This window comes from Aquarana catesbeiana, unplaced genomic scaffold (genome assembly GCF_042186555.1).
Source record: "Aquarana catesbeiana isolate 2022-GZ unplaced genomic scaffold, ASM4218655v1 unanchor225, whole genome shotgun sequence".
Taxonomy (NCBI): domain Eukaryota; kingdom Metazoa; phylum Chordata; class Amphibia; order Anura; family Ranidae; genus Aquarana; species Aquarana catesbeiana.
Window position 1 is genome coordinate 1762220 of NW_027362652.1, and position 24003 is coordinate 1786222.

At 44.4% G+C, this 24003-nt stretch overlaps 1 protein-coding gene across 1 annotated transcript in view; it reads right to left on the bottom strand.

The window, feature by feature from the left end:
• Positions 1 to 402: 402 nt before the first annotated feature.
• LOC141121568 (uncharacterized) overlaps positions 403 to 24003 on the bottom strand; it is an 84270-nt gene continuing 60669 nt past the window's right edge. The window contains exons 9-10 of the mRNA XM_073611202.1: positions 3977 to 3983; positions 403 to 3814 (exon numbers count right to left, since the gene is read on the bottom strand). Coding sequence (XP_073467303.1) covers positions 2507 to 3814; positions 3977 to 3983 — 1315 coding nt within the window. The 3' untranslated portion in view covers positions 403 to 2506. The remainder of the gene's footprint in view (positions 3815 to 3976; positions 3984 to 24003) is intronic.

A 24003-nucleotide genomic window follows, 5' to 3' on the forward strand; every position in this document is an offset into this window, starting at 1 on the left:
ATATATATCTATATATACATACATATACACACACACACACACATACATACGCACATCTATACATATACACAGTATACACATTGCAGTGCTGTGTCGTGAACTTTATAAAAATAATGACTGCATATATATGTAGTGTCTCCATCTGACAAATCACGAATGGGTGAAGACATTATACATGTATGCAGCTATCTCTCTTTTTTCATGGAATAAAGCAGTAAGTTGAATTTACTGCAGCTCTCATCTAGTGCATATTTTCTATGTCTAATAGGGGATTTCTATTAAAAACAAGGTTAGAAATGCACTCACAGGAGAAGGAGAGAGTGTACAACAGACAGGGGTGCAAGCTGCTGAATTTATTTAGTAGGTGGAGTGCAGCGTGTGCGGCAGCAATAACTCACAGAAACAGGTACAATAGAAAACTTGTATTGAAGTAAAGCAACAAATCACAATAACCCAGAGAGATGCTTGCCCAATCGGGTGCACTCAAAAATTCCAACCATGTGAAGATGATAGGTATCAGCCAGGTTGACAGTGTCTGTTAAAAGAGCAAAATGCGGCCTGGCTGTCCCGTGCCCAAAAGATGTTCAACTGAGATGCGTGCCACCTACTTCCTCAGAAACTTTTCCTTACCGCTAGTACTGTCCCTAACAGTCGGGGTACCTGTCCCTACCCTACTAACTCTCAAAAAGTGGGCCAGGCCCAGGAGCCAAGGCCTTAAGTGAGCTCAGCCTGACCCAAGATGGCTGCTGGAGTCACATGGGGTGTCAGCATCCAGTCAGGTGCTACCCCAGGGACCCAGAAAACCACAGAGCAATTGTGTTCCCTTTGGCTTCCACTCCAGCTGCGGAAGAGTGCAACCTGCAGTGGAGAAAATCATTTGCACCTGCCTACTTACTGAGTGGAGAGCACAGCCCTGGCCAGGGCTAACAAAAGGTCCTAGATGGAGAAAGAAACATTTCAGTCATGAGGGAAGGTAATGTTGCGTGTCAGACGGAGTCCCACCCACAGGAGTGCAGTTAGTGCCATATGCAGGGACGCATTTCAAGGGTTGATGAAAGGGAGGTATTCCTTGAAATAACACCTTGCATCCAGTATTAGCTTCAATTGTGAAGTCACACCTGTGGGTGGGACTCCATTTGACAGCACCCGGCATTGGCTTCCCTCACGGCCACTTATTTTTAAAGGGGTTTTCATATTTTGTCTCCCCTGCAAACCCCATGACAACAAGGCCAAAGATATGGGAAAGAGGCCCTTGTCCTCAACAGGGAGGTTCCCCATTTTAAGGGCATGTGGCCAGGTATGGTTTAGGAGTGGGGGGACACACACTTGCTGTTCTTCCGCTCCTTGGCCAGCCAGGCTGTATGCATTGGGATAGACTCCACACATGAAGGGTCTGGTATGAAATTTGGGGGAGACCACACCAGATCCTTATCAAGGATTTTATGGGGAGCTCATGCTTTTTGTTTGTTTGTTTTGGTGCACCAAACCCAGCAATGACCTGTGGCCACTGGTGTCCTAGCAACTGATGATGCTATCAGTTGCTCTGCTCAGATGCGGGTGGCAATCCATCACAGCATCCATTGTTTGCTTCGACACAAATGACCTCAAATCCTTTTACATCATTGTTTCTCCAAGGGGAGCTTCTCCTAATGTGTAATTTTGGCACCCGAGTGCATAAGTTCACATTTCACAATATTGGACCCCATCTGCCATGTGGCTGCCCAACCCTCTATTTTGGTAAGGTCTTCTTGTAATAATGGTACATCCTGTGCCAAAGTTATTTCCTGGCATAATTTGGTATCATCAGCAAACACTGCAATTGAGCTCTTGATTCCAATGTTCATATAAATAAAAAAACAAACAAACTGAGCATTGGCTCCAAGACAGAACTCTGGTTACCACCATTCCAACAGTGGGTCATTTATTACTTCCCTCTGGACCGGTTCATATCACCAGTTTCCTATCCATGTACATACACTTTCATCAATTCCAACAGACCCTATTTTATAGATTAAAGTACAAAAATCTAAATAAATTACGTTCACTGGACTTCCAACATAAACATTCTCACTTAATTCCTCATAGAATGATAACAGGTTGGTCTGACAAGAATGGTCTTTCAGAAATCCATGCTGGTTGTCACTTATGACACCTTTATCACAGACAAATTAATGCATGGAGTCCCTTACCATTCCCTCAAATACCTTACATACTATTGATGTTAGGCTGACTGGTCTGTAGTTTCCTGATAAGCATCTTGATATCCCCCAGGGCAGTGCCCAGTTCCCTATGCCTTTTGACAATCTATTGCCTATTAGCCATAAACATAGCCTGAATTGATTTAAAAGATTCAGCACCCATTGACATCAGTGGGGGTTGGATTGACATGGAGCAATTAAGTGAACCTCCTGGAAACTGAATCCAGGAATGTTCAACTCATCTCTACACTCATCTGTGAGATGTCTGATATATAACAAGCTCTGATTTCCATTTATAAGTTTTCGCACTAAGGGTAGGAATACGTCATCTCCCCTGTGTGAGATCTCTGATGTATAACAAGGTGTGATTTCCTTGAATAACATTTACTACACTCAGGGCAGGAATATGGCTTCTCCCCTGTGTGAGATCTCTGATGAATAACAAGGTCTGATTTCCGTGAACAACATTTGCCACACTCAGGGCAAGAATACGGCTTCTCCCCCGTGTGAGTTCTTTGATGTCTAACGAGGTCTAATTTATCTGAAAAACATTTCCCACATTCAGGACAGGAATACGGCTTCTCTCCCGTGTGAGATCTCTGGTGTCTAACAAATTGCGATTTCCATGTAAAACACTTCCCACATTCAGGGCAGAAATGTGGCTTCTCCCCTGTGTGCAATCGCTGGTGTCTAACAAGGCTTGTTTTCTGTGAAAAAAGTTTTCCGCATTCCAGGCAGGAATTTTGCTTCTCCCCCGTGTGAGATATCAGATGTCTAACAAGGTCTGATTTCTTTAAAAAACATTTTTTGCATTCGGGGCAGGAAAACGGCTTCTCCCCCATGTGCAATTTCTGATGTATAACAAGGTCTAATTTCTTTGTAAAACATTTCCCACATTCAGGACAGGAAGTTTGCTTCTCTTTCAAGTGCAATTTCTGATGTCTAACAAGGTCTGATTTCTTTGTAAAGCATTTCCCACATTCAGGGCAGGAATTTTGCTTCTTCTCCGTGTGCAATCTCTGATGTCTAACAAGGTCTGATTTCTGTGCAAAACATTTTGCGCACTCAAGGCAAGAAAACAGCCTCTCCCCCGTGTGAGATCTCTGATGTCTAACAAGTGTTGATTTCTGTGTAAAACATTTTCCACACTCAGGGCAGAAATAAGGCTTCTCCCCCCTGTGAGATCTCTGATGTATGACAAGATTTGATTTCTTTGTAAAACATTTCCCACACTCTGCGCAGGAATTTGTCTTCTTACCCATGTGAGATCTGCAATGTGTGACAAGTTCCGATTTAAGAAGGAAACATTTCCCGCACTCAGAACAGGAATGAAGCGTCTCACCCTTGTGAGATCTCTGATGTACAGTAAGACTTAATTCAGAGGTAAAACTTTCCCCACATTCAGGACAGGAAAATTTCTCCTCCCCCTGAATTCCGGCACCATCCCTCACAGTATGAGGTTGCTCAGAGTCAGAGGAATTTGATGGTCCAACCACACTGTGAAGTCCTTCATCAATAGCTGAGCTCATTGTCTTTTCTGCTGCACAATCTCTTGTGATGTCCTCATCTTCCATTTTACAGCTTAGAGATAAAGTCAGATGATCCTTTGAGGGTTTCTCAATGGCATGTCCTTTAAAAAAATAAACAAAACAAAAAAAAAAAAAAAAAACATTATCAATAGATACAAGAGGGTTTGTTTACCTAAATCTAGATTCCATCCGGAACAGGTAGTTTTTAGTAAGCAGGTATTCTCTGTGGATGTCCCAACCAGCTGTGACTTCACCTCTTCAGTCAAAGAGCCTTTGGTCCTCCTCCCAGATCACTTCTACATTTACATAGCCTTGAAAGCAGGAACCAATGGGGACTGGGAGGTGCATGCTCTTTACATAACCACAAGCCTAGGCAATGGCCAATTCACAACAGGCCTAAAGATTCTGGTAACACGCAGCACTAGAAGGTGTTTGAAGAAGTATTTTCTGCTGAAAGAAATACCTGAGGGTTTTTGTTTTCCTGAATAAAATATTTAAATATCTCGTCTTTTCCTATAATATGGGGGTACCCTGGCAAAGCACCTCTATGTTGATGAGGACAAAGGATCTGAAAGGAAAGGATTCTTGAAGCCGCCTTTTAAAGTAGAGAGACCCCAGATCTCCATCTTTCATTCATTGTGAGTGACGTGGATATATCGCTGGACAACATGATTGACAATAGTTCTACGTGGGTCTGCATTTTTATTTTATTTATTAGGAGAGAAGGTTTCTAGGAACAACCTACATTTTCCAAGGGGGCTTCCAGATTCCAACAAGTCCCCCACCTGCAGACCTTCACAACCAATGGGCCAGGATTGTTGGGAAGAGGCCAATGTCCTTATCTACATAGGGACAAGTTGCTTTGCCAAAGGGCTCCCCGCTGTCAAGCCCTTTCCAAGCTAGTCAGGCTCGATGCTCAAATAAAGGTCTGATATGGACTCTTTGGAGACCCCATAATTTACTTTTCTTGTATTTTGAATAGGTTTCCCTCTTGAAATCCAAACTAGACCTGACTATTTAGTAGAAATTGGGGAGGCCCCACACCAGTTTGTTTAAAATCCATAGCAGATCCTAAGGCCCGAGCAGGAAAGACTTAATGGCCCTACTACTTTTTATCCAAGCAAGACTGTTAAAGAAGAATTCCAGGCATGATATATTATACATACAGTGGTTACTTCAGTCCAGCTAGGTCCAATGTTATTCTGTAAAAGTATACCATACTTGGAATCCTTCTTTAATCGAGTTTTATGTTAACATTTAGGTATAAGTCTGCTAAAGAGAAGAGGGATCAACCTCCAATAGGCACAATCTGTGTTATCATATCTGTACTACCGTGCCTAAAACTGCCAGCTGACCCCCAGATGCTACATAAATCACAAGGGATAATAAATAATGTGTAGGATGGGACTCTTGATTATTGATTATTATCAACCTGTTGGCTGATATCGCTCATCTCCCCCCCTACTGTGGACCAATCATTGTGCAGTAACAGAGTAGAGATACGAGAAGAATATATCTGACTCACCTGTGCTGATCTCTGTAGGATTGTCCTCCTCTTTGAATATCCTCATCATTCCAGCCTCCTCCGTATATTGCTGATCATCCCTCATATACGTCTCTTCTACTTCACCCTCAACTTTCATGTTCATCAGACCTTCACCCTAAAGCACAGAATGACAGAAAATAAAATCTGTAAAATAGAAGTATTTATGATGTGAGATCACATAGAAAATATCATCTTGTAGAGTCCACACATTGTCTCCACATGTCAGAGTGTTCAATCACTTTATGTTCCTGACCCTCAACTCCACCCACCTGATGATGGTGAGGGATGGTGTGACCTTCCTGTGTGTAATCCCAGGAATACAGAGGATGGGGACATCTCTCTGGTGGGTTCCCATTACTGGATCCATCTGTAGGAAACACACACACTAACTGAATACATTGTTTCTATGTGCTTATCAGATGATGGGGGACCTAGGTGGACCCTCCATGCTGCTCTCTCCTTTACAATAAAGTCTCCTCTTACCCGGTGATGTGAGAGGCGGCTGATTCTTCATCATTACATCCTTGTAGTGATCCTTGTATCCTTCTAAATACTCCCACTCCTCCATGGAGAAATAGACAGCGACATCCTGACACCTTATAGGAACCTGACACACACAATGATACAGTCACCATCCAGACACATCCCTTGTCTGTTACTGGATAATGTCCCAGAATTCCCAGCACCGCTCACCTCTCCTGTCAGCAGCTCCATAATCTTCTTAGTGATTTCTAGAATCTTCTTATTGCTGTTTATCTCAGGTATCAGGGAGTGAGGTGGAGGCACTGTGATGGTCAAATGATCTCCAGACTTCACAGGAGGAAAACTCTAACAAAAACAGTAATATCATGTCACATTCCCAAAATCCTCCTCACCTCTCCGGTCAGGTCAGTGTTTTATTATTAGAGATAAGAGTGATGTCAAGTGACCTCCCAGAATCCTCCTTACCTCTCCGATCAGCAGGTAGATGATCTCCACGGTGAGGTTTAATATTCTCTCAGTAGTTTGGCTCCAGTCCTTCTCCATCTTAATAGACGTGGCCATATAATCTGTGCAGGTTTTCTGTAGACAGATAATTATTTGGACTGCGTTGTTGTTAGGATGGGGATGTAAGGGGTTAAAAGGTGAGCTTTCCTTAATAGGAATTAGCAAATGTGTAGGAAACTGCTTCCCTCTAGTGTCTGTATTTGTAAATAGCTGTTGCTTGGTAAATATTACAGAGATAATTTGTCATTGATGGGTTCTTTCTGCCCCTTCTAGTGGTATCAGAAACCCCAGATTAGAGGGCTATGATACATTTTAAAGGGACATTTCCAGGAAGAAAAAACTAAATTGGACCGCATCCCTTTCCATGCAGGAGATACTGCTGTATTTCATCCAGACCAGAAGCAGAGACTATTAGGCAAGTGTTCCTGTGTTCTAAATGTTTACCTGTAGCAGCTTCTGTGTATATCTGAAGTCTGGTGACCAAAGAGTTTCTGTCCTATTGTTATTATCTCATATACACAATGTCAGATAGTGTAGTGGTCATCTTGCAGTATATTAGGTGAATCTCTATACTAAAATAGAGTTTATCTGAAACTCCTGTTAACATAATTAACTTCTGTCCCTTCTGGTATGGGATTCTCTAGCTAGCTTTAGCTCAGGGCTCAGTAAACTGCATAGGGTAGAGGCAGATTAGGCATCTGATGACCCATAGGGAGCTAGAGGTCACATTGCATAGCAGATTGGAAACGGTTAGGGGTTGAGTAGCAGAGTAGATAGGCTGACACTTGGGAGCCTACAGAGATCTCTGTATCACCACTGACCCAGTGTTCAGCTTTTCAAAACCAGAATGAACATTGCACATGCAATTGTCTACCAGATATCTTTGCTTGATAACAATATATGTATGTGTGTGTGGGTGTGCGCACGCAGTCTTTAACTGATCATTTATCATATAAAGTTTGCATTATTTCTATACTGGTGTGTATCTATATACTTGTGGTTGTTGTATACTGGGTGCAGTAGTACCTCTGCTCACGATAATTTTGCTTGGATTACTGGTTAATTTATTAATGGTTAACCCCTTTATTTAGGGGTGGAAAAAGAGCTGTGTGAGAGGGTGGAGGTCACTGCATGTGAGATATGCATTCCTGAACCCTGTGTGTAGCACACTCCTAAACTCTGCACCCTGTGCACAATGTACTCCTGAACCCTGTACTCTGTGCATAATGCACTCCTGAACCCTGTGCGTAATGCAGTCCTGAACCCTATGCGTAATGCAGTCCTGAACCCTGCACACTGTGCATAACGCACTCCTGACCTCTGCACCCTGTGTGGAAAGCACTCCTGAACTCTGCACTCAGTGCACAATGCACTCCTGAACCTTACGTGTAATGCATTCCTGAACCCTGCATCCCTGCGCATAATGCACCCTGTGCTTAATGTACTTCTAAGCCCTACACAATATGCATAATGCACTCCTAAACGCTGCACTCTGTGCACAATGCACTTCTGAACCCTGCACTCTGTGTATAATGCACTCCTGAATCCTATGCATAATTGTTAGACCTTTTGAGAAGAAATAATATCTTTTTAATTTTTTTTTTATGTCATGAGCCCCATGAGAGGAATGCGAAGAAAGGGTAACAATGACTTCAACTGTTTCTCAACTTTTAATGAATCACCGATCCTTAAATACTATAAAACAAACTATATACAAAGCTAGAAACCAAAGAACCAAAAGATATTAACATTTTCTGGTTGGTTAGATAAAAAAAAACATGATACCACTAAGATGAGTCGACAATATAAACACTTGACTGATTGTTCTTCAGATAAAATCCCTGTCTGTGAACAGAGACTATTGTGAAGACTCCAAGAGTTGTTTATCCAGCTGAACTGGCTAAACAGTAAGTTAGAATGAGCAAAGTCCATGTTAGGCAACTCAAAGAACTGAATCTGATTTTTTTTCCTTACTCAGAATTATTTAAAAGTATACCAATCAGTGTTGTGAATAACATATACTGTATATATCGTAACCATGTCTACATAAATATATCCATATACCATGTGTTTTTACCTAGATGAATAAGTACTCGTAGTATCTACAAGTGTAACACATTTATCCATAGTTAACAATTTGATGTGATATTGAGTAAAATTATACCCTCACATTGTACTGGTTACCAGAATTCCTAAATGTTTTTATATATATACTGTATATAAAAAATCAACACCACTGTACAAGCAGATATATATTAATATATTATGAAGATTGAACATATTATTTAGAAGATATTTTAGAACAAGTATTGCTGCCCTTGGACACGCTTAGTGGTTGGAAGTGGTATTACCTAAATCTACAAAAAAGGCAATCAATAGATCTTTTAACCAATGAAAAAGAAGTTACACCTTCTGGGCTAGGCTTATTATCATTTTTATGAGCCTATTGTCCAGAGTGGTATAAAGGATCAAGATAGATGCAATGGAAGGACACTCAATCAGACACACACTTCATTCATCAACTCATATCTCCACATTCACAAAGATTCCTTGACACCTTATACTTTGAAACTCAGGGGACGCAAGATGTAATCCCTCTTTAAGCAGAAGCCATCTTGGAAACCACGCCAGCCATTTTAACCGCTTCATCCCCGGAAGATTTTACCCCCTTCCTGACCAAAGCACTTTTTGCGATTCGGCACTGACAATTGCGCGGTCGTGCGACGTTGCACCCAAACAAAATTGACTTTTTTTCCCACAAATAGAGCTTTCTTTTGGTGGTATCTGATCACCTCTGCGGTTTTTATTCTTTGTGCTATAAACAAAAAAAGAGCGCCAGTTTTGAAAAAAAACGCATTATTTTTTACTTTTTGCTATAATAAATATTCCCCAAAAATATATAAAAAAACTATTTTTTTCCTCAGTTTGGGCCGATATGTATTCTTCTACATATTTTTGGTAAAAAAAAAAAAAAAAAATCGCAATAAGTGTATATTGATTGGTTTACGCAAAAGTTATAGCGTCTACAAAATAGGGCATAGTTTTATGGCATTTTTATTATAATTTTTTTTTTTTACTAGTAATGGAGGCGATCTTCGGTTTTTATCGGGACTGCGACATTATGGTGGACAATTTTGACACATTTTTAGGACCATTGTCATTTTTACAGCGATCAGCGCTATAAATATGCATTGATTACTGTAAAAATGTCACTGGCAGTGAAGGAGTTAACCACTAGGGGACAGTGAAGGGGTTAAGTGTGTCCTAGTGTGTGTTCTAACTGAAGGGGGGAGGGGACTGTGTAGGGGAGATGACAGATCGCTGTTCATACTCTGTATGAACAGACGATCTGTCTGTTCTCCCCTCAGAGAACTGGAAACTGTGTGTTTACACACACAGATCCTGGTTCTTTGTGTGCCCCGAGCGATCGCGGGAGCCCGGCGGTGATCGCGACCACCGGGCACTCACATCGGCTCCGTGGGCGAGCAGGGGGCCACAGGGCGAAGCGATGTTACATAACGCCGTTTCGCCCAGCCGTGCCATTCTGCCGCAGTACAACTGCGGCGGTTGGTCGGCAAGTGGTTAAAACTCTGGTAACCATCATTTCAGAAATAAAAATAGGGGTTCAGTCAGCGCAAAAACAAAAGCTAAAATCCTAACACATTCAGCTGAACACTCAAGGTCAATATATAACAATCCTTGGAAAAGTGCAAAAAAGGATTCAGTGCAGCACTAAATTAAAACAACACTAAATATAATTAAAGCGGAAGTCCAGCGAATTTTTTTTTTTAAAGCCAGCAGCTACAAATACTGCAGCTGCTGACTTTTAGAATATAGACACTTACCTGTCCAGGGCGCCCGTGATGTCGGCACTCGAGGCCAAACCGTCCCTCAGTCCTTGGATGCTGCCGCCGCCATCTTCGCTAAGGGAATCAGGAAATGAAGCCTTGCGGCTTCACTTCCCGGTTCCCTGTTGCGCAATCTGAATGGTCCCTGCAGTCTCTGGGAAATGTGTGTGTCCCAGCAGACAGCGCGGGGGGACGGAAAGAGGCGTAGACTCCTGTGGGAATCTATGCCTGGAAGTGGGTGCAAATACCTGTCTTAGACAGGTATCTACACCGACCCTCCCCCCTGAAAGGTGCCAAATGTGGCACCGGAGGGGGGGAGGGTTCCGAAAAGCAGAGGCTCAATTTTTGTGTGAACCTCCGCTTTAAGATCATATTTGGCAAGAGAAAAAACATATATAAAAGTCCAAGTTCATAAAATTTGTAGCCAGTCCGAAGGATGAAAAAAGAAAGACACGCAGAGATGTAACACTAAAGAGACAGAAGTATTCCTCCTCAGTAGTGACCAGGGTGCTCGAAAATATATCTTCTACGTGCATCCGTATCAGTGCCTCCACCACAGAAAATGCAGGCCGCTCACCTCAAATTGTGGACCTCTGAACTAACAGACAGGTCAGTCAAGCCTTCCCACACGGGTAGTTAAAATGATCGTTGCCTTTAAGGGATCCAAGAATTGGAATCCTTCACCAGCCGCTTCGCTTCTCCCTCCGCACCAGGTCCTAGCTGCTTCGTTTCTCCCTCCTAATGCCCTGTACACATGACCGGTTTTCCCATCGGAATAATCTCTGAAGGTTTTTCCAACATAGTTCCGAAGGAATTCCGCTGAAACTGTCTTGCGTACACACGATCATACCAAAGTCCGACTGCCAAGAACGCGGTGACGTACAACACGTATGACGGGACTAGAAAAAGGAAGTTCAATAGCCAGTAGCCAATAGCTTCCGTCTCGTACTTGCTTCAGAGCATGCGTCGTTTTCGGTCCGTTGGAACAGCATACAGACGAGCGGTTTTCCCGATAGGAATTGGTTCCGTTGGAAATATTTAGAACATGTTCTCTTTCTAGGTCCATCAGAATTTTCGACGTACAAAGTCCGATGAGGCATACAAACTATCGGAATATATGATGAAAAGCTCCCGTCGGACTTTTTCTGTTGGACATTCCGCTCGTGTGTACGCGGCATTAGGAGCCATTATTGGATGATCTCGGTCCCCCTCTTATAACGAGGGGGTGCTTTTCCCACCTCCTTATTACTGGCTGCTGCGAGTCTGCTGACCTGGGTCAAAACGCAGTACAGGGCATTATGGGTCAATGCTAAAATGACTCAACCACAAATTCAACCAGAATTTAAATCCTTAAAATGTGGGTGAAATTTTAGTACAATCTAAATATGAATAAAAGTTATGTTATAAGAGACCGCTAAGGTGAGAAGTAGGAATGAGCAGATGGTTCGGTCTGAAATGACCAGATATGGCCATGGCCTTAATTGGTCAATGATGTCACCACCATCTTTACTCGTACACTTCTATAGCAAATGACATCTCCGGGAGCTGCCATTGGGCTATGAGTGCTGTTGGGATTGGTCATATGTGCCAGTTCTTTTGTTTTTCAGTAAGTTGGCAGATGGCTGGGACGATGGATTTACAACAAGTGACTTTTTTAAGATTCTTATTATTTTATTAAAAGGACTTATCAAATGTTTGGGTTTCTTTATTTTATTAAATTTTTTGTAATAATGAGTAGGAGTACTATGTGGGGGGGGTGCTACCCAGGGGCCCCCATTATTATTAAAGAGGGCTTCCAGACTCCGATAAGCCCCCATTCACAGTTCCCCACAACCACTGGCCAGGGTTGTGGGGAAGAGGCCCTTGTCCTCATCAACATGCTTTGCCAAGGGGGTCCCTCCTGGCATGACACGCCCCATGTGGGCAGCTTGTAGCCTGTTATGGTTTAGAAGGCGAGTAGGACCCACACTCATACCCCCTTTCTGGCAAGCCAGGCTGCATGCTTGGATTAGGAGTCTGATATGGATTTTTAGATGAACCTCGCCCATTTTTTGTTTTGGGGGGGGGGGGGGCTACCCCCTTAAAATTCATACTAGATTTAAAGGGTTTAGTATGTATTAGGGAGGCACTAGGCAATTTTTTTTCATTCTTGCAGTGTGATGTGCTACAGCAACATTTACAAAGGAAAAAAAGTATATACAACATAAATTGACATTTCATTGCTGGCTTCTTAAGAAAAAAGCACATAGACACCTATAACGATTAGGGCTGGGAGATTTTCTGAAAAAAAAAAAAAATCTGAGATTTTCTTAAAAAAAACTCGATTCACGATTCAAATAGAGTTTTTTTTTTCACCGCGCCGGTCCTGAGGAGCTGCGGGCAGTAGTTTTTAGGGGAGACCGCAGCTTTGGTCTAGTCCGCGGCGTCCGGCATCGCAGACTAGGCTGAAGCCACGGACTAGGCTGAAGCCATGGCCTCGCCTAAAAACTCCTGCCCGCAGCTCCTCAGGACCGGCGCGGTGAAAAAAAAAAAAATCTAAAAAAATCAATTTGCTTAAATTTTAAATCGATTTGACCTCTCAACTCGATTCAAGATTTCAATCGACTTTTTCCAGAGCCCTAATAACGGTCCTCAAAAATAAATAGCAGGCCCCTTTTTTTTTTTTTAATAAGCCAACAAAGCCAGCAATGAAATGTCATTTGGTGACAATTTTAGACACATTTTTCCTTTGTAAATGTCAGCACTGCTGCAGCACTTTCTGTATATCACAGACTCTACATGCCCCTTTACAAGCAGGTTTAGGACACCCCCCAGGCGTGTTATTTGACCCCTTCATGCCGACGCCACACAAATATGGACGTCACACTGCACTGGGCTTTTTGCCGTGGGGTTGCATATTTGCGTACCTCCCAGCACAGAGACCGGTGTCTTACCGTGAACCCCGAGCCCCGTACTAATGATCGGGACCCGGAACTCGAGATTCTGGGTCACCTGATCGTTGTGATAGCCTCTGATTGGCTATCACAGTGATCAGTCACTGTGAAGCCCACCCTCATGTTTTTGTTTCACTCTCTGTCCTTGCACAGAAAAAAAATGTGTGTAAAAAAATGTATTTATTTATTATTTATTTATTTCAGGTACTTATATAGCGCCATCAATTTTACATATACATTGTACATTCACATCAGTCCCTACCCTCAAGGAGCTTACAATCTAAGATCCCTAACTCGTATTCATACATACTAGGAACAATTTAGACAGGATCCAATTAACCTACCAGCATGTCTTTGGAGTGTGGGAGAAAACCGGAGTACCCAGAGGAAACCCACGCAGGCACAGGGAGGACATGCAAACTCCAGGCAGGTAGTGTCATAGTTGGGATACGAACCAGCGACCCTTCTTACTGCTAGGCGAAAGTGCTATCCACTACACCACTGTGCCGCCCACTACACCACTATGCTGCCCAAAAATATAAATAATAATAATAAAAAAATACCAAGATCAGGGTTTGATCTAGGTCAGTGCCAGGGTTAGTGTTTGTGACAAGGTCAGGGTCAAAGGCCAAGGTCAGTTTTCTTTGGGGTGGGGGGGACAGAATTTTTTTTTTTTTTCAATTAGCATCAGTTTGTTTTAGGTAGGATAAAAAAAGCAAAATGTACACTATTGATTCTGGGCTGTACTAAGGGTACATACAACGACCGGGGGGACTCCTGGTTCTGGTGTACGGTGGGCTGTCCAGCGGACTGTGCGGCCCCCTACACATATGTGGTATCGCTGTGATCATCAGGAGCAGGAAAATTTATTTTAGGTTGTTCTTTGGTGGTAGGTTATGGGAGTACAAAGAAATATACAGCTAAATTAAAAAAAAATTTTTTGTTTTTTTTACTATCTTGGGCCAGTTTTCCTTTCATAATAAAAAAAAAAGCAGGAGATATCCATTACCATTTAACCACCAAATGAAAGCCCAATTTGTCCTGAAAAAATGCGGTTTAATCCCCCTGGATGCACAAAATAGTTGTGATGATATGAAAGGTTTTACTAACACATGTCAACATCACAAAATTGCTCTTAGGCATTTAGATTTGTTTTACCCTGAGGCACGAAGGGGTTATAGGAATTGGACAGTTTTAATATTTCATTTTTTAAGCATTTAAAAACAAAATATTAGTGACCCTGGCCAAATAGAATTCTTTACAAATATGTTTTGCATGGTACATGTTCCCCAAGGCAGTGACCACTTCCCATTGTATTTTTTCTAGACATACAGGGGTAGTGGCGCAAAAACTGTGGCATTCAGTTTAAATTTAAGTCCATACTGGAGTCCTTTGAGCTGTAATGCTCTGGTGTGAGAGAACAGTCTTTAGTACTTAGGGCTGCCTTGCAAGGAGATTTGAAGTAAACTCCAAAACACGTAGAGAAGAGAACAAAGAGCAAAAACGCCACCTAAGTAAAGCTGTATAGATTTAATCACCAAAATGCATTAAAACACTCACATGGAGGTATCTGTAAAACGGCATAATGAGAACCAGTGGAACGTCAATCTCCTGTATTGGCTGGCAACATCAGGATCTTCCAGTGGTACGATGGAGGCACTGCGCGCTCCTTTTTCAAGCTCGCTCTGAAACGCGTCGCATCATACCCGAGACGTCATCCCGTTGTACGCTGCACTCCAGCCCTCTTCCAAGGTCTGCTGACTGCCTTCCAGACCTCACTTTGGCTCCTGCCCGAAAGGCGGAAGTAACCTGCCAAACAAAACGCCGGCTCGGCTGCACACGGCCCCACAGGAAGATCCTGATGCTGCCAGCCAATACAGGAGATTGACGTTCTGCTGGACCTCATTATGCCGTTTTACAGATACCTCCATGTGAGTGTTTTAATGCATTTTGATGATAAAAATTATACAGCTTTACTTAAGTGGCGCTTCTTCTCTTTGTTCCCTTCTCTACGTATTTTTTTTAGACACCTGTGCCTATTGACCCAGAAAATTGGCATTTTTTATTTGACAGATTTTCCTCCCATTGACTTCAGTAGGGTTTGGGTGTGTCATCAGGACGTCTTGAAGTTCACTGAAAATCACACAAACTGAACCCAGGACAGTTCATCTCATCTCCAGTGAGGAGGTGACACATGTCCAAAAATGAAGAGAATGTTCCGGCCCCGTATGTGGGGAAATGTTCTGCCCCTGAAGGGGTTAATCTAGGTTTCCACACTATATATGTGTGTATCATCATCTGCTGGAGGTAAAAGACATCACAGTGACTATGGAGGAAGAGGACGGACATGACGGGGGGTTACTGGGTGTAAATAGAAAATAAGAACTTATTACCTCCTCTACCGCCACTTCCAACAACGTCTTCTCTCTACTTCCTCTCGACTCACCTCTCACCCGAGACTTCATGTTTTTTTCCTGACATCCCTTCCTGTCTTTATTCCATAGAGACGTCTTATCTTGGTAGAAGTGAGAACTCCATCTTATGGCGCTCAGAGGAACTGCATCTCTAAGAAACGTCATATTATGAGCCCAACGTTGTCGTTAATATTGCAGGACAGTCCCAGGATTTTTTGCTACTGTTCCATTATGTCCTTATCTTGCAGGCTCCAGGACACTGTGCAGAGTGGCAGTAAGGTGATGACTGCTGGAACACTCTCTGTGGTCCATCACCGGGCACTGCAATTATACCAGACTGTTGGGAGCCATCATCTCCTTTCTGACAGTGAGAGTATAACTCCGACATCAGCAGAGAGGCAGCGGGAGTGTGTGATCCGATAAGTACCACCACTTAGCCACTATAGAGTGATTTGGTAGAGCACTATTTGACATATAGGTAGCGCCACTCGCCCCTTCACATCTTCTTTCTTTCTTTCTATATTCTAGAGCACTCTTACGGGGGTTTTTTTGGGGAGGCTGCAACCGTCACACACGTTCTAAGCGCAGACCTTCCTAATTAATTTATTTAAGTACCACCACTGAATAGGGCTGGAGTTAGACTTTGTTCTCATTGATTGTTCTTTCTTCTCAACAATGGGGCTTATTTTATTCTACTGACACCAACAATGGGTCTTATTGTATCACAAATATTACTTAATGTGGATGTAAACCTGATTCATGAAATTTGAGCTGGGCACATATATCTGCAGTGTTTTCTTATCTCTCTCCAAGGCACTAAGTCCCGTGGCTTTCTCCTGCTCCATTCTTCTGTTATGAGCATGATAACTTCTGACAAGTTCTCTGTCAACTGTGATAAAACCGGCCTGAAATTTGTGTCAGGGTGGGTGCTATAAATAGATTAGCAGAGAACTGGTCTATTCACAGCACAGCTCTGCAAATCTCTGCCTATGCGGAGTGGGGGAGGGGTGTGCCTTTCCTCCAGTCAGCTGTCTCACAGTGTATGATAAGTATCCACACCCACAGGTGAATCGGGAAGAGAAAATTCTAACAGGACGTGCACTTTCTAAACAGTATATAAAGCTGAAGACAGCAGATATACATGTAAAACTTATGTAGGGAGATTTATTTCATCTCTGTGTATCATCTAAAGCTGTTCACTTCGCTGGGTATATGTGCGGGTTTATATCCACTTTAAATAATACAAATATGTGGAAAGAAACAGCACCTAACACACAGTTATATAGATAAAAATGGTTTGGTGTTTGCACCACAAAGTATTATTTATAATATATAATTTATTATTATTTTTTCACTATTCTTACACATTAATATATTTACTTCAAGATTCAGGGCAGCGCAGATTTCCCACTTGCACTAAATAATACAGATAGTCACAGTGTCAGTGAATTAGAAGCTGTTGTGGAGAAAGCTGAAAAACAAGTGAATCTGCTTGGGTTCAATTCACAGGGCCATTCGGCGTAAGCATCCAAAAATCTGTAAATTGCAAATGTGACTGTGAACCCTATCAAAGTCAATGGGAGATGAATTTTGAAAATTGTCTTTATTTTCAGGGGTAATAGGCAAGAGGTTGTCAAGCAAAGGGCATGGGTAGCTGGACACTGCCCTGGCGGGCATGTACCAATGCAAAACATTTTTTTAAATATTGTTTAGTGGGAAAACAACAAAAATATAAAATTCCTATAAATACCACGCTTAGGGGATGTCCTTAGCATGCTGCTTTAGTCAAGGGTCAGCAACCTTTTTCTACTTAAGGCCCGGTTTCAATGTATGTAAATGCATGGAGGGCCACATTCACCTGCTAATAAATGAAGATAATAATAATCCTAACATAGTCTTAATAATATTACAGGTTTACCTCACTTTAAGGTGCTTCACTAAAACAAAGCTAGTTTACTGGCCGTGGAAGGGGGGGGGGGGGGGAACAAAGGTGGCTGTGGACAGGGCAATGCAGAGGTGGATGTGGACGGGGGGGATACAGAGGTGGCTGTGGACAGAGGAGGGGATACAGAGGTGGCTGTGGACGGGGGGGGGATATAGGAGGTGGCTGTGGACAGGGGGGATACAGGAGGTGGCTGTGGACAGGGGGGGATATAGGAGGTGGCTGTGGACAGGGGGGATACAGGAGGTGGCTGTGGACAGGGGGAATGCAGGAGGTGGCTGTGGACAGGGGGAATGCAGAGGTGGCTGTGGATGGGGGGGATACAGAGGTGGCTATGGACAGGGGGGATACAGAGGTGGCTGTGGACAGGGGGGATACAGGAGGTGGCTGTGGACAGGGGGGGATTCAGAGGTGGCTGTGGACAGGGGGGATACAGGAGGATTCTGTGGACAGGGGGGATACAGAGGTGGCTGTGGACAGGGGGTCACAGAGGTGGCTGTGGACAGGGGGGATACAGAGGAGGCTGTGGACAGGGGGGATACAGAGGAGGCTGTGGACAGGGGGGTACAGAGGTGGCTGTGGACAGGGGGGATACAGAGGAGGCTGTGGACAGGGGGGTACAGAGGTGGCTGTGGACAGGGGGGATACAGAGGAGGCTGTGGACAGGGGGGTACAGAGGAGGCTGTGGACAGGGGGGTACAGAGGTGGCTGTGGACAGGGGGGTACAGAGGTGGCTGTGGACAGGGGGGATACAGAGGAGGCTGTGGACAGGGGGGATACAGAGGTGGCTGTGGACAGGGGGGATACAGAGGAGGCTGTGGACAGGGGATACAGAGGTGGCTGTGGACAGAGGAGGGGATACAGAGGTGGCTGTGGACGGGGGGGATATAGGAGGTGGCTGTGGACAGGGGGGATACAGGAGGTGGCTGTGGACAGGGGGGGATATAGGAGGTGGCTGTGGACAGGGGGGATACAGGAGGTGGCTGTGGACAGGGGGAATGCAGGAGGTGGCTGTGGACAGGGGGAATGCAGAGGTGGCTGTGGATGGGGGGGGATACAGAGGTGGCTATAGACAGGGGGGATACAGAGGTGGCTGTGGACAGGGGGGATACAGGAGGTGGCTGTGGACAGGGGGGGATTCAGAGGTGGCTGTGGACAGGGGGGATACAGGAGGATTCTGTGGACAGGGGGGATACAGAGGTGGCTGTGGACAGGGGGTCACAGAGGTGGCTGTGGACAGGGGGGATACAGAGGAGGCTGTGGACAGGGGGGATACAGAGGAGGCTGTGGACAGGGGGGTACAGAGGTGGCTGTGGACAGGGGGGATACAGAGGAGGCTGTGGACAGGGGGGTACAGAGGTGGCTGTGGACAGGGGGGATACAGAGGAGGCTGTGGACAGGGGGGTACAGAGGAGGCTGTGGACAGGGGGGTACAGAGGTGGCTGTGGACAGGGGGGTACAGAGGTGGCTGTGGACAGGGGGGATACAGAGGAGGCTGTGGACAGGGGGGATACAGAGGTGGCTGTGGACAGGGGGGATACAGAGGAGGCTGTGGACAGGGGAGTACAGAGGTGGCTGTGGACGAAGGATACAAGAAAATGCTTGCCCAGTGTTTATTAATGTCATCTGCAAAAGTGGCTGTGTTTTATAATAAAATTGCAGCTATATACCTCACCCAGGTGATCCGATTCCTTCAGGATTTGGCCTCCCACTTTGAACAGCTTCAGGCCTCCTTAGGACCCCAAGCTCAACAACCTCAATCGCAATCTGCTGCCATACCTATTCCAGTCACAGTCGCAGCCACAAATTCTTTGCATTTACCAGCTCCGTCCCATTACTCTGAGGACTCCTGGCCTGCAGGGGGTTCCTTAGCCAGTGCACCATTCATTTTGAACTCCAGGCCCAAAACTTCCCGTCTGATCGGGCAAAGGTAGCCTATATTATTTCCCTCCTGTCCGACGAGGCTTTAGCCTGAGAAGCCCCTCTGTGGGGGAAGAATAATCTGGTTATTTTTAGCCTGCCTAATTTCTTGAAACTCTTTCAGGAATATCTTCGAGGAACCGGGTCGTGTCTCTTCAGATGCCAGCACCCTTTTATGTCTCAGCCAAGAGTCTGCTTCAGTGGGACAGTATGCGCTTCATTTTCGTATACTAACTGCTGAGCTGAGTTGGAATAATGAGGCCTTAGTTGCAACTTTTTTACATGGCCTCTCTGACAGAGTGAGCAATGAATTAGCAGGAAGAACCATCCCCCCTAATCTGGACGGTGTCATCTCCTTGTGTAACCAGATTGATATTTGCTTTCAGGAGAGGACCCTAGAAAAAAGACGCCAGCACTCCTTGGTCCTTAGTCAGCCTCAGCTCCCCTCTCTTCGACCCGTGGAGCATCCCCTGCCAGCTGAGGAACCTATGCAGCTGGGCCAGACCAGGCTATCTCCTGAGGAATGTGCTAGGTGCAGTACTCTGGGTCTGTGTCTCTATTGTGGGGGCAAAGGTCATTTTCGTGACTCCTGCACACTTGGTTCAGGAAACGCTTGGGTCTAATACATCTGAAAGGTTGAGCATTGGACCCAGAGATTCATCCATTTTGGCGCTTCCTCTCATTTGGTCTCGGTATATCTGGATTCCAAAGCTGCTGGCAATTTTATGGACTGGGGAACTGCATCTTCCACGAAACTTTCCCTTTTGCCCCTCACCACTCCACTGATGGTCTCGGCGATTGATCGCAATGTTCTTTCAGGGGGCCCTATCCGATTCCAGACCCTCCCTGTTAAGATGTTGGTAGGGGCACTCCACCAGGAGTGGATATCCTTCCTTATCCTACCTAAGACCTCAACCCCTATCATATTGGGCCTTCCTTGGTTACAGCTTCATTTTCCACATGTTGACTGAACTTCTGGTCATATCCTGGCTTGGGATCTTGTTTCTTGTCCTGCCTACTCAAGGTTGCCGCAAAGGAGAGACTTCCTGTTGCCACCACATCAGTATCTTCTGCTCTTCCCACTGCATATAGTAATTTCCGGTATGTATTCTGCAAAAAATCAGCTGAGGTGCTTGCTCCTCACAGGTCATTTGACTGTGCTATTGACCTTGTTCCTGGAGCAACTCTGCCCAGGGGTCATACCTACCCCCTGTCCATCCCAGAGACCCAGGCCATGTCAGAGTATGTTGCTGAAAATCTAGAAAAAGGATTCATCCATCAATCCTCATCGCCTGCGAGAGCAGGGTTCTTTTTTGTTGCTAAGAAAGATGGAACTTTAACCACTTACTGACCGGCGTGCGCCGATATAGGTTGGCAGAGTGTCTCTCCTGCGCAAATGGGCATACCCGTACGTCCCTTTATAATAGTTGTCCGCCAGCGGCCCGCGACTGCGGCGAGGAGAGGCAGAATGGGGAACTGCCTATGTAAACAAGGCATTTCTCTGTTCTGCCTAGTGACATGACAGAGATCTTCTGTTCCCTGTCATCGGGAACAGTGATCTCTGTCATGTCAGTGGTAGCCCATCCCCCCTACAGTTAAAACACACTGAGGGAACACACTTAATGCCTCAATCGCCCCATAAATGTATTCCCTATTTTGTAGACGCTATAACTTTTGCGCAAACCAATCAATACGCACTTTTTTTGCAATTTTTTTACCAAAAATATGTAAAAGAATACATATTGACTTAAACTGAGGAAGAAATGTGTTTTTTTAAATATTTTTTGTGGATATTTAAATAAAAAATATTCCTTTTTTTTTTTAATTTTTTGTTTATAGCGCAAGAAATAAAAACCTCAGAGGTGATCCGATACCACCAAAAGAAAGCTCTATTTGTGGGGAAAAAAAGGACTTCAATTTTGTTAGGGTACAATGGCGCTCGACCGCGCAATTGTCAGTTAAATTGACGCAGTGCCGAATCGCAAAAAATGCTCTGGTCATTAACCTCCCTGGCGGTTTTCCTGAGTGTTGCTCGGGGTTAAATTTCAGTACCATTAGCGGTAACCCCGAGTCACACTCGGGATTGCATTGCAGGATCCTGGTGCGGTGTACTTACCTTGTTCTCAGGATCCTGCGATGTCCCCCCGCTGTGTCCGCGGGCTCTGTCCTCCGCCCGAAGCCTCTCTGTGCCGGGCTCCGTTCCCTGCGAGCGTCGCAACGCACGGGGCGGAGCCTGGCGGCAAATTCAAAAAAGTGAAAAATCATAAAACATACAGTACACTGTAATCTTACAGATTACAGTACTGTATGAAATTATTTCACATCCCTTTTGTCCCTAGTGCTTTGTCCAATGCCCTGCATGCAGTTTTATATTATATATACTGTTCTTTCTGCCTGGAAACTTGAGATTGTCCATAGCAACCAAAAAGTGTCCCTTTACGTCAAAAGTGGTTTTAGACCAGCTAGAAAACAGTTATAGTAAATTAGAACATTAAATTAGAACACAGCAGAATTGAGCGATAGTGAATCGTGGAGAAATTAATTTTATTATTATTATATTATTTTCTATAATTATTTATAGTTATTTATTATATTATAATTTATGATTTTGTGTTTCAAACTTCATCATACCCGAGATATCTACTAGACTCTTGGTGGACAGATTTAAGTGTGTTATTGCTAAGAATTACAGGCCTACAACATAAAACGCCAATTTTCTATGCAAAATAATTGTACCGCTTTGAGACGCAAAAATCTGACATAATCATACCGCCAGGGAGGCTACGGGTGTTAAGCCTTCCGGGGCTGAAGTGGTTAAGACCTTGCATTGACTATCAAGGCTTAAAAGCGGTGACAATCAAAAATCAATACCTCTTACCCCTAAAATCTGAACAGTTCGACAGATTGAATAGTGCCTCCATTTTTACTAAGTTGGATCTCAGGGGTGCATACAATCTGATCTGGATACGGGAAGGCGATGAATGGAGAACTGCGTTTAACACTAGAGATGGGCATTACAAATACTTGGTTATGCCCTTTGGTCTGTGTAATGCCCCAGCTATGTTCCAAAACGTTGTCAACAAAATCCTCAGGCATCTGTTATATCAATTTGTAGTCATCTATCTGGATGACATTCTCATCTTTTCTGAAACTTTGATTGTTCACAGAAACCATGTCCAGATTGTACTCCAGCGCCTTAGAGAGAATAATCTGTTTGCCAAGTTGGAAAAGTGTTCTTTTGAATGTTCTGAGGTCCTGTTTTTAGGCTGTTTTGTCTCTAGCTTGGGTCTTCGTATGGACCCTGGAAAGGTCTCAGCCATTACTAACTGGCCTCTTCCTGCCAGCCTCAAGGTGACACTTTCTTGGGTTCACAATTTATTACAGGCAGTTTATTAGGAATTACTCCTCCATTGCTGCGCCTATTATTGCCTTGACCAAGAAGGGTGTGGATGTCAAGGAGTGGCTTTCAGAAGCTGTCTCTGTACTTCATGAGTTAAAATGGGCCTTTGTTTCTGGACTCTCTGGTCTTCTCATGCCCTTGCCCATTCCTATGGAGCCCTAATCTCACATTGCCATGGACTTTATCACCAATCTTCCACCATCTGAGAATAATACGTTCATTTGGGTGGTAAGTGATCGGTTCTCCAAGATGGCTCATCTTGCTCCTCTTCCTGGTCTCCCTTCTGCTCCTGCTTTGGTTCCCCTTTTTGTTAGAAGAATCTTCCGCCTCTATGGGGTGCCTTCCCATATTGTTTCTGACAGGGGTGTTCAATTTACACTTCGCTTTTGGAGAGCCTTTTGCAAATCCCTCAATATTATCTTGGATTTTCCTCTTCTTACCACCCTCAATCCAATGGACAGACTGAGTGAGTTAATCAGGAGTTAGAGGTCTTTCTCCACACTTTAGTCTCTGTATACATATACAGTTTTTTTGGAGGTATTGCTATTTTTTTCACCTTTTTTACCCCCCCCCCCCCCCCCAATACTGTGCTAGCAGCTGTGTGAGAGGTGTAGGCTGTGCTTTTCTGTGCCCACTCTCCTCCTTCACCCCCTACTGCCGCTGAGACTCCTGTGTGACAGAGTGGATGTGCTGCAGATGGAGCGGGCTCTGAGTGCAGTCCCTCTCATGCCTGCTCTTCCTCCCTACTAGCTACTTGTGTTTGAACCAATCAGCGACAGGGAGAGGACTTACAATGCAGCTGCAATGGATTCTGGGGGATATAGTACAGTGGAAGGCTTCTGGGCTGTAGACTTGAATGCCCAGAATTCCCTGTAAGTAGAGGGGAGGAGAGAGCAGACTTTTCCCAGGAAATTGAGGAGCGATTGGGGAAGAGCAGTGCAGTAATCAAGAGAGTGTGGGCCTGTTGCTGTGGGTGTCTGCACTGTACTGGCTTAAGCAGGGGGACACGTCTGGCACTGCAGGATCTGAGTCCCTGGCGGCGTAGTGTGTTACTGATGGTAGCCTTTGTTACGTTGGTCCCAGCTCTCTGCAGGTCATTCACTAGGTCCCCCCTGTGTGGTTCTTGGATTTTTGCTCACCGTTCTTGTGATCATTTTGACCCTGCGGGGTGAGATCTTGCGTGGAGCCCCAGATCAAGGGAGATTATCAGTGGTCTTGTATGTCTTCCATTTTCTAATTATTGCTCCCACAGTTTCTTCACACCAAGCTGCTTGCCTATTGCAGAT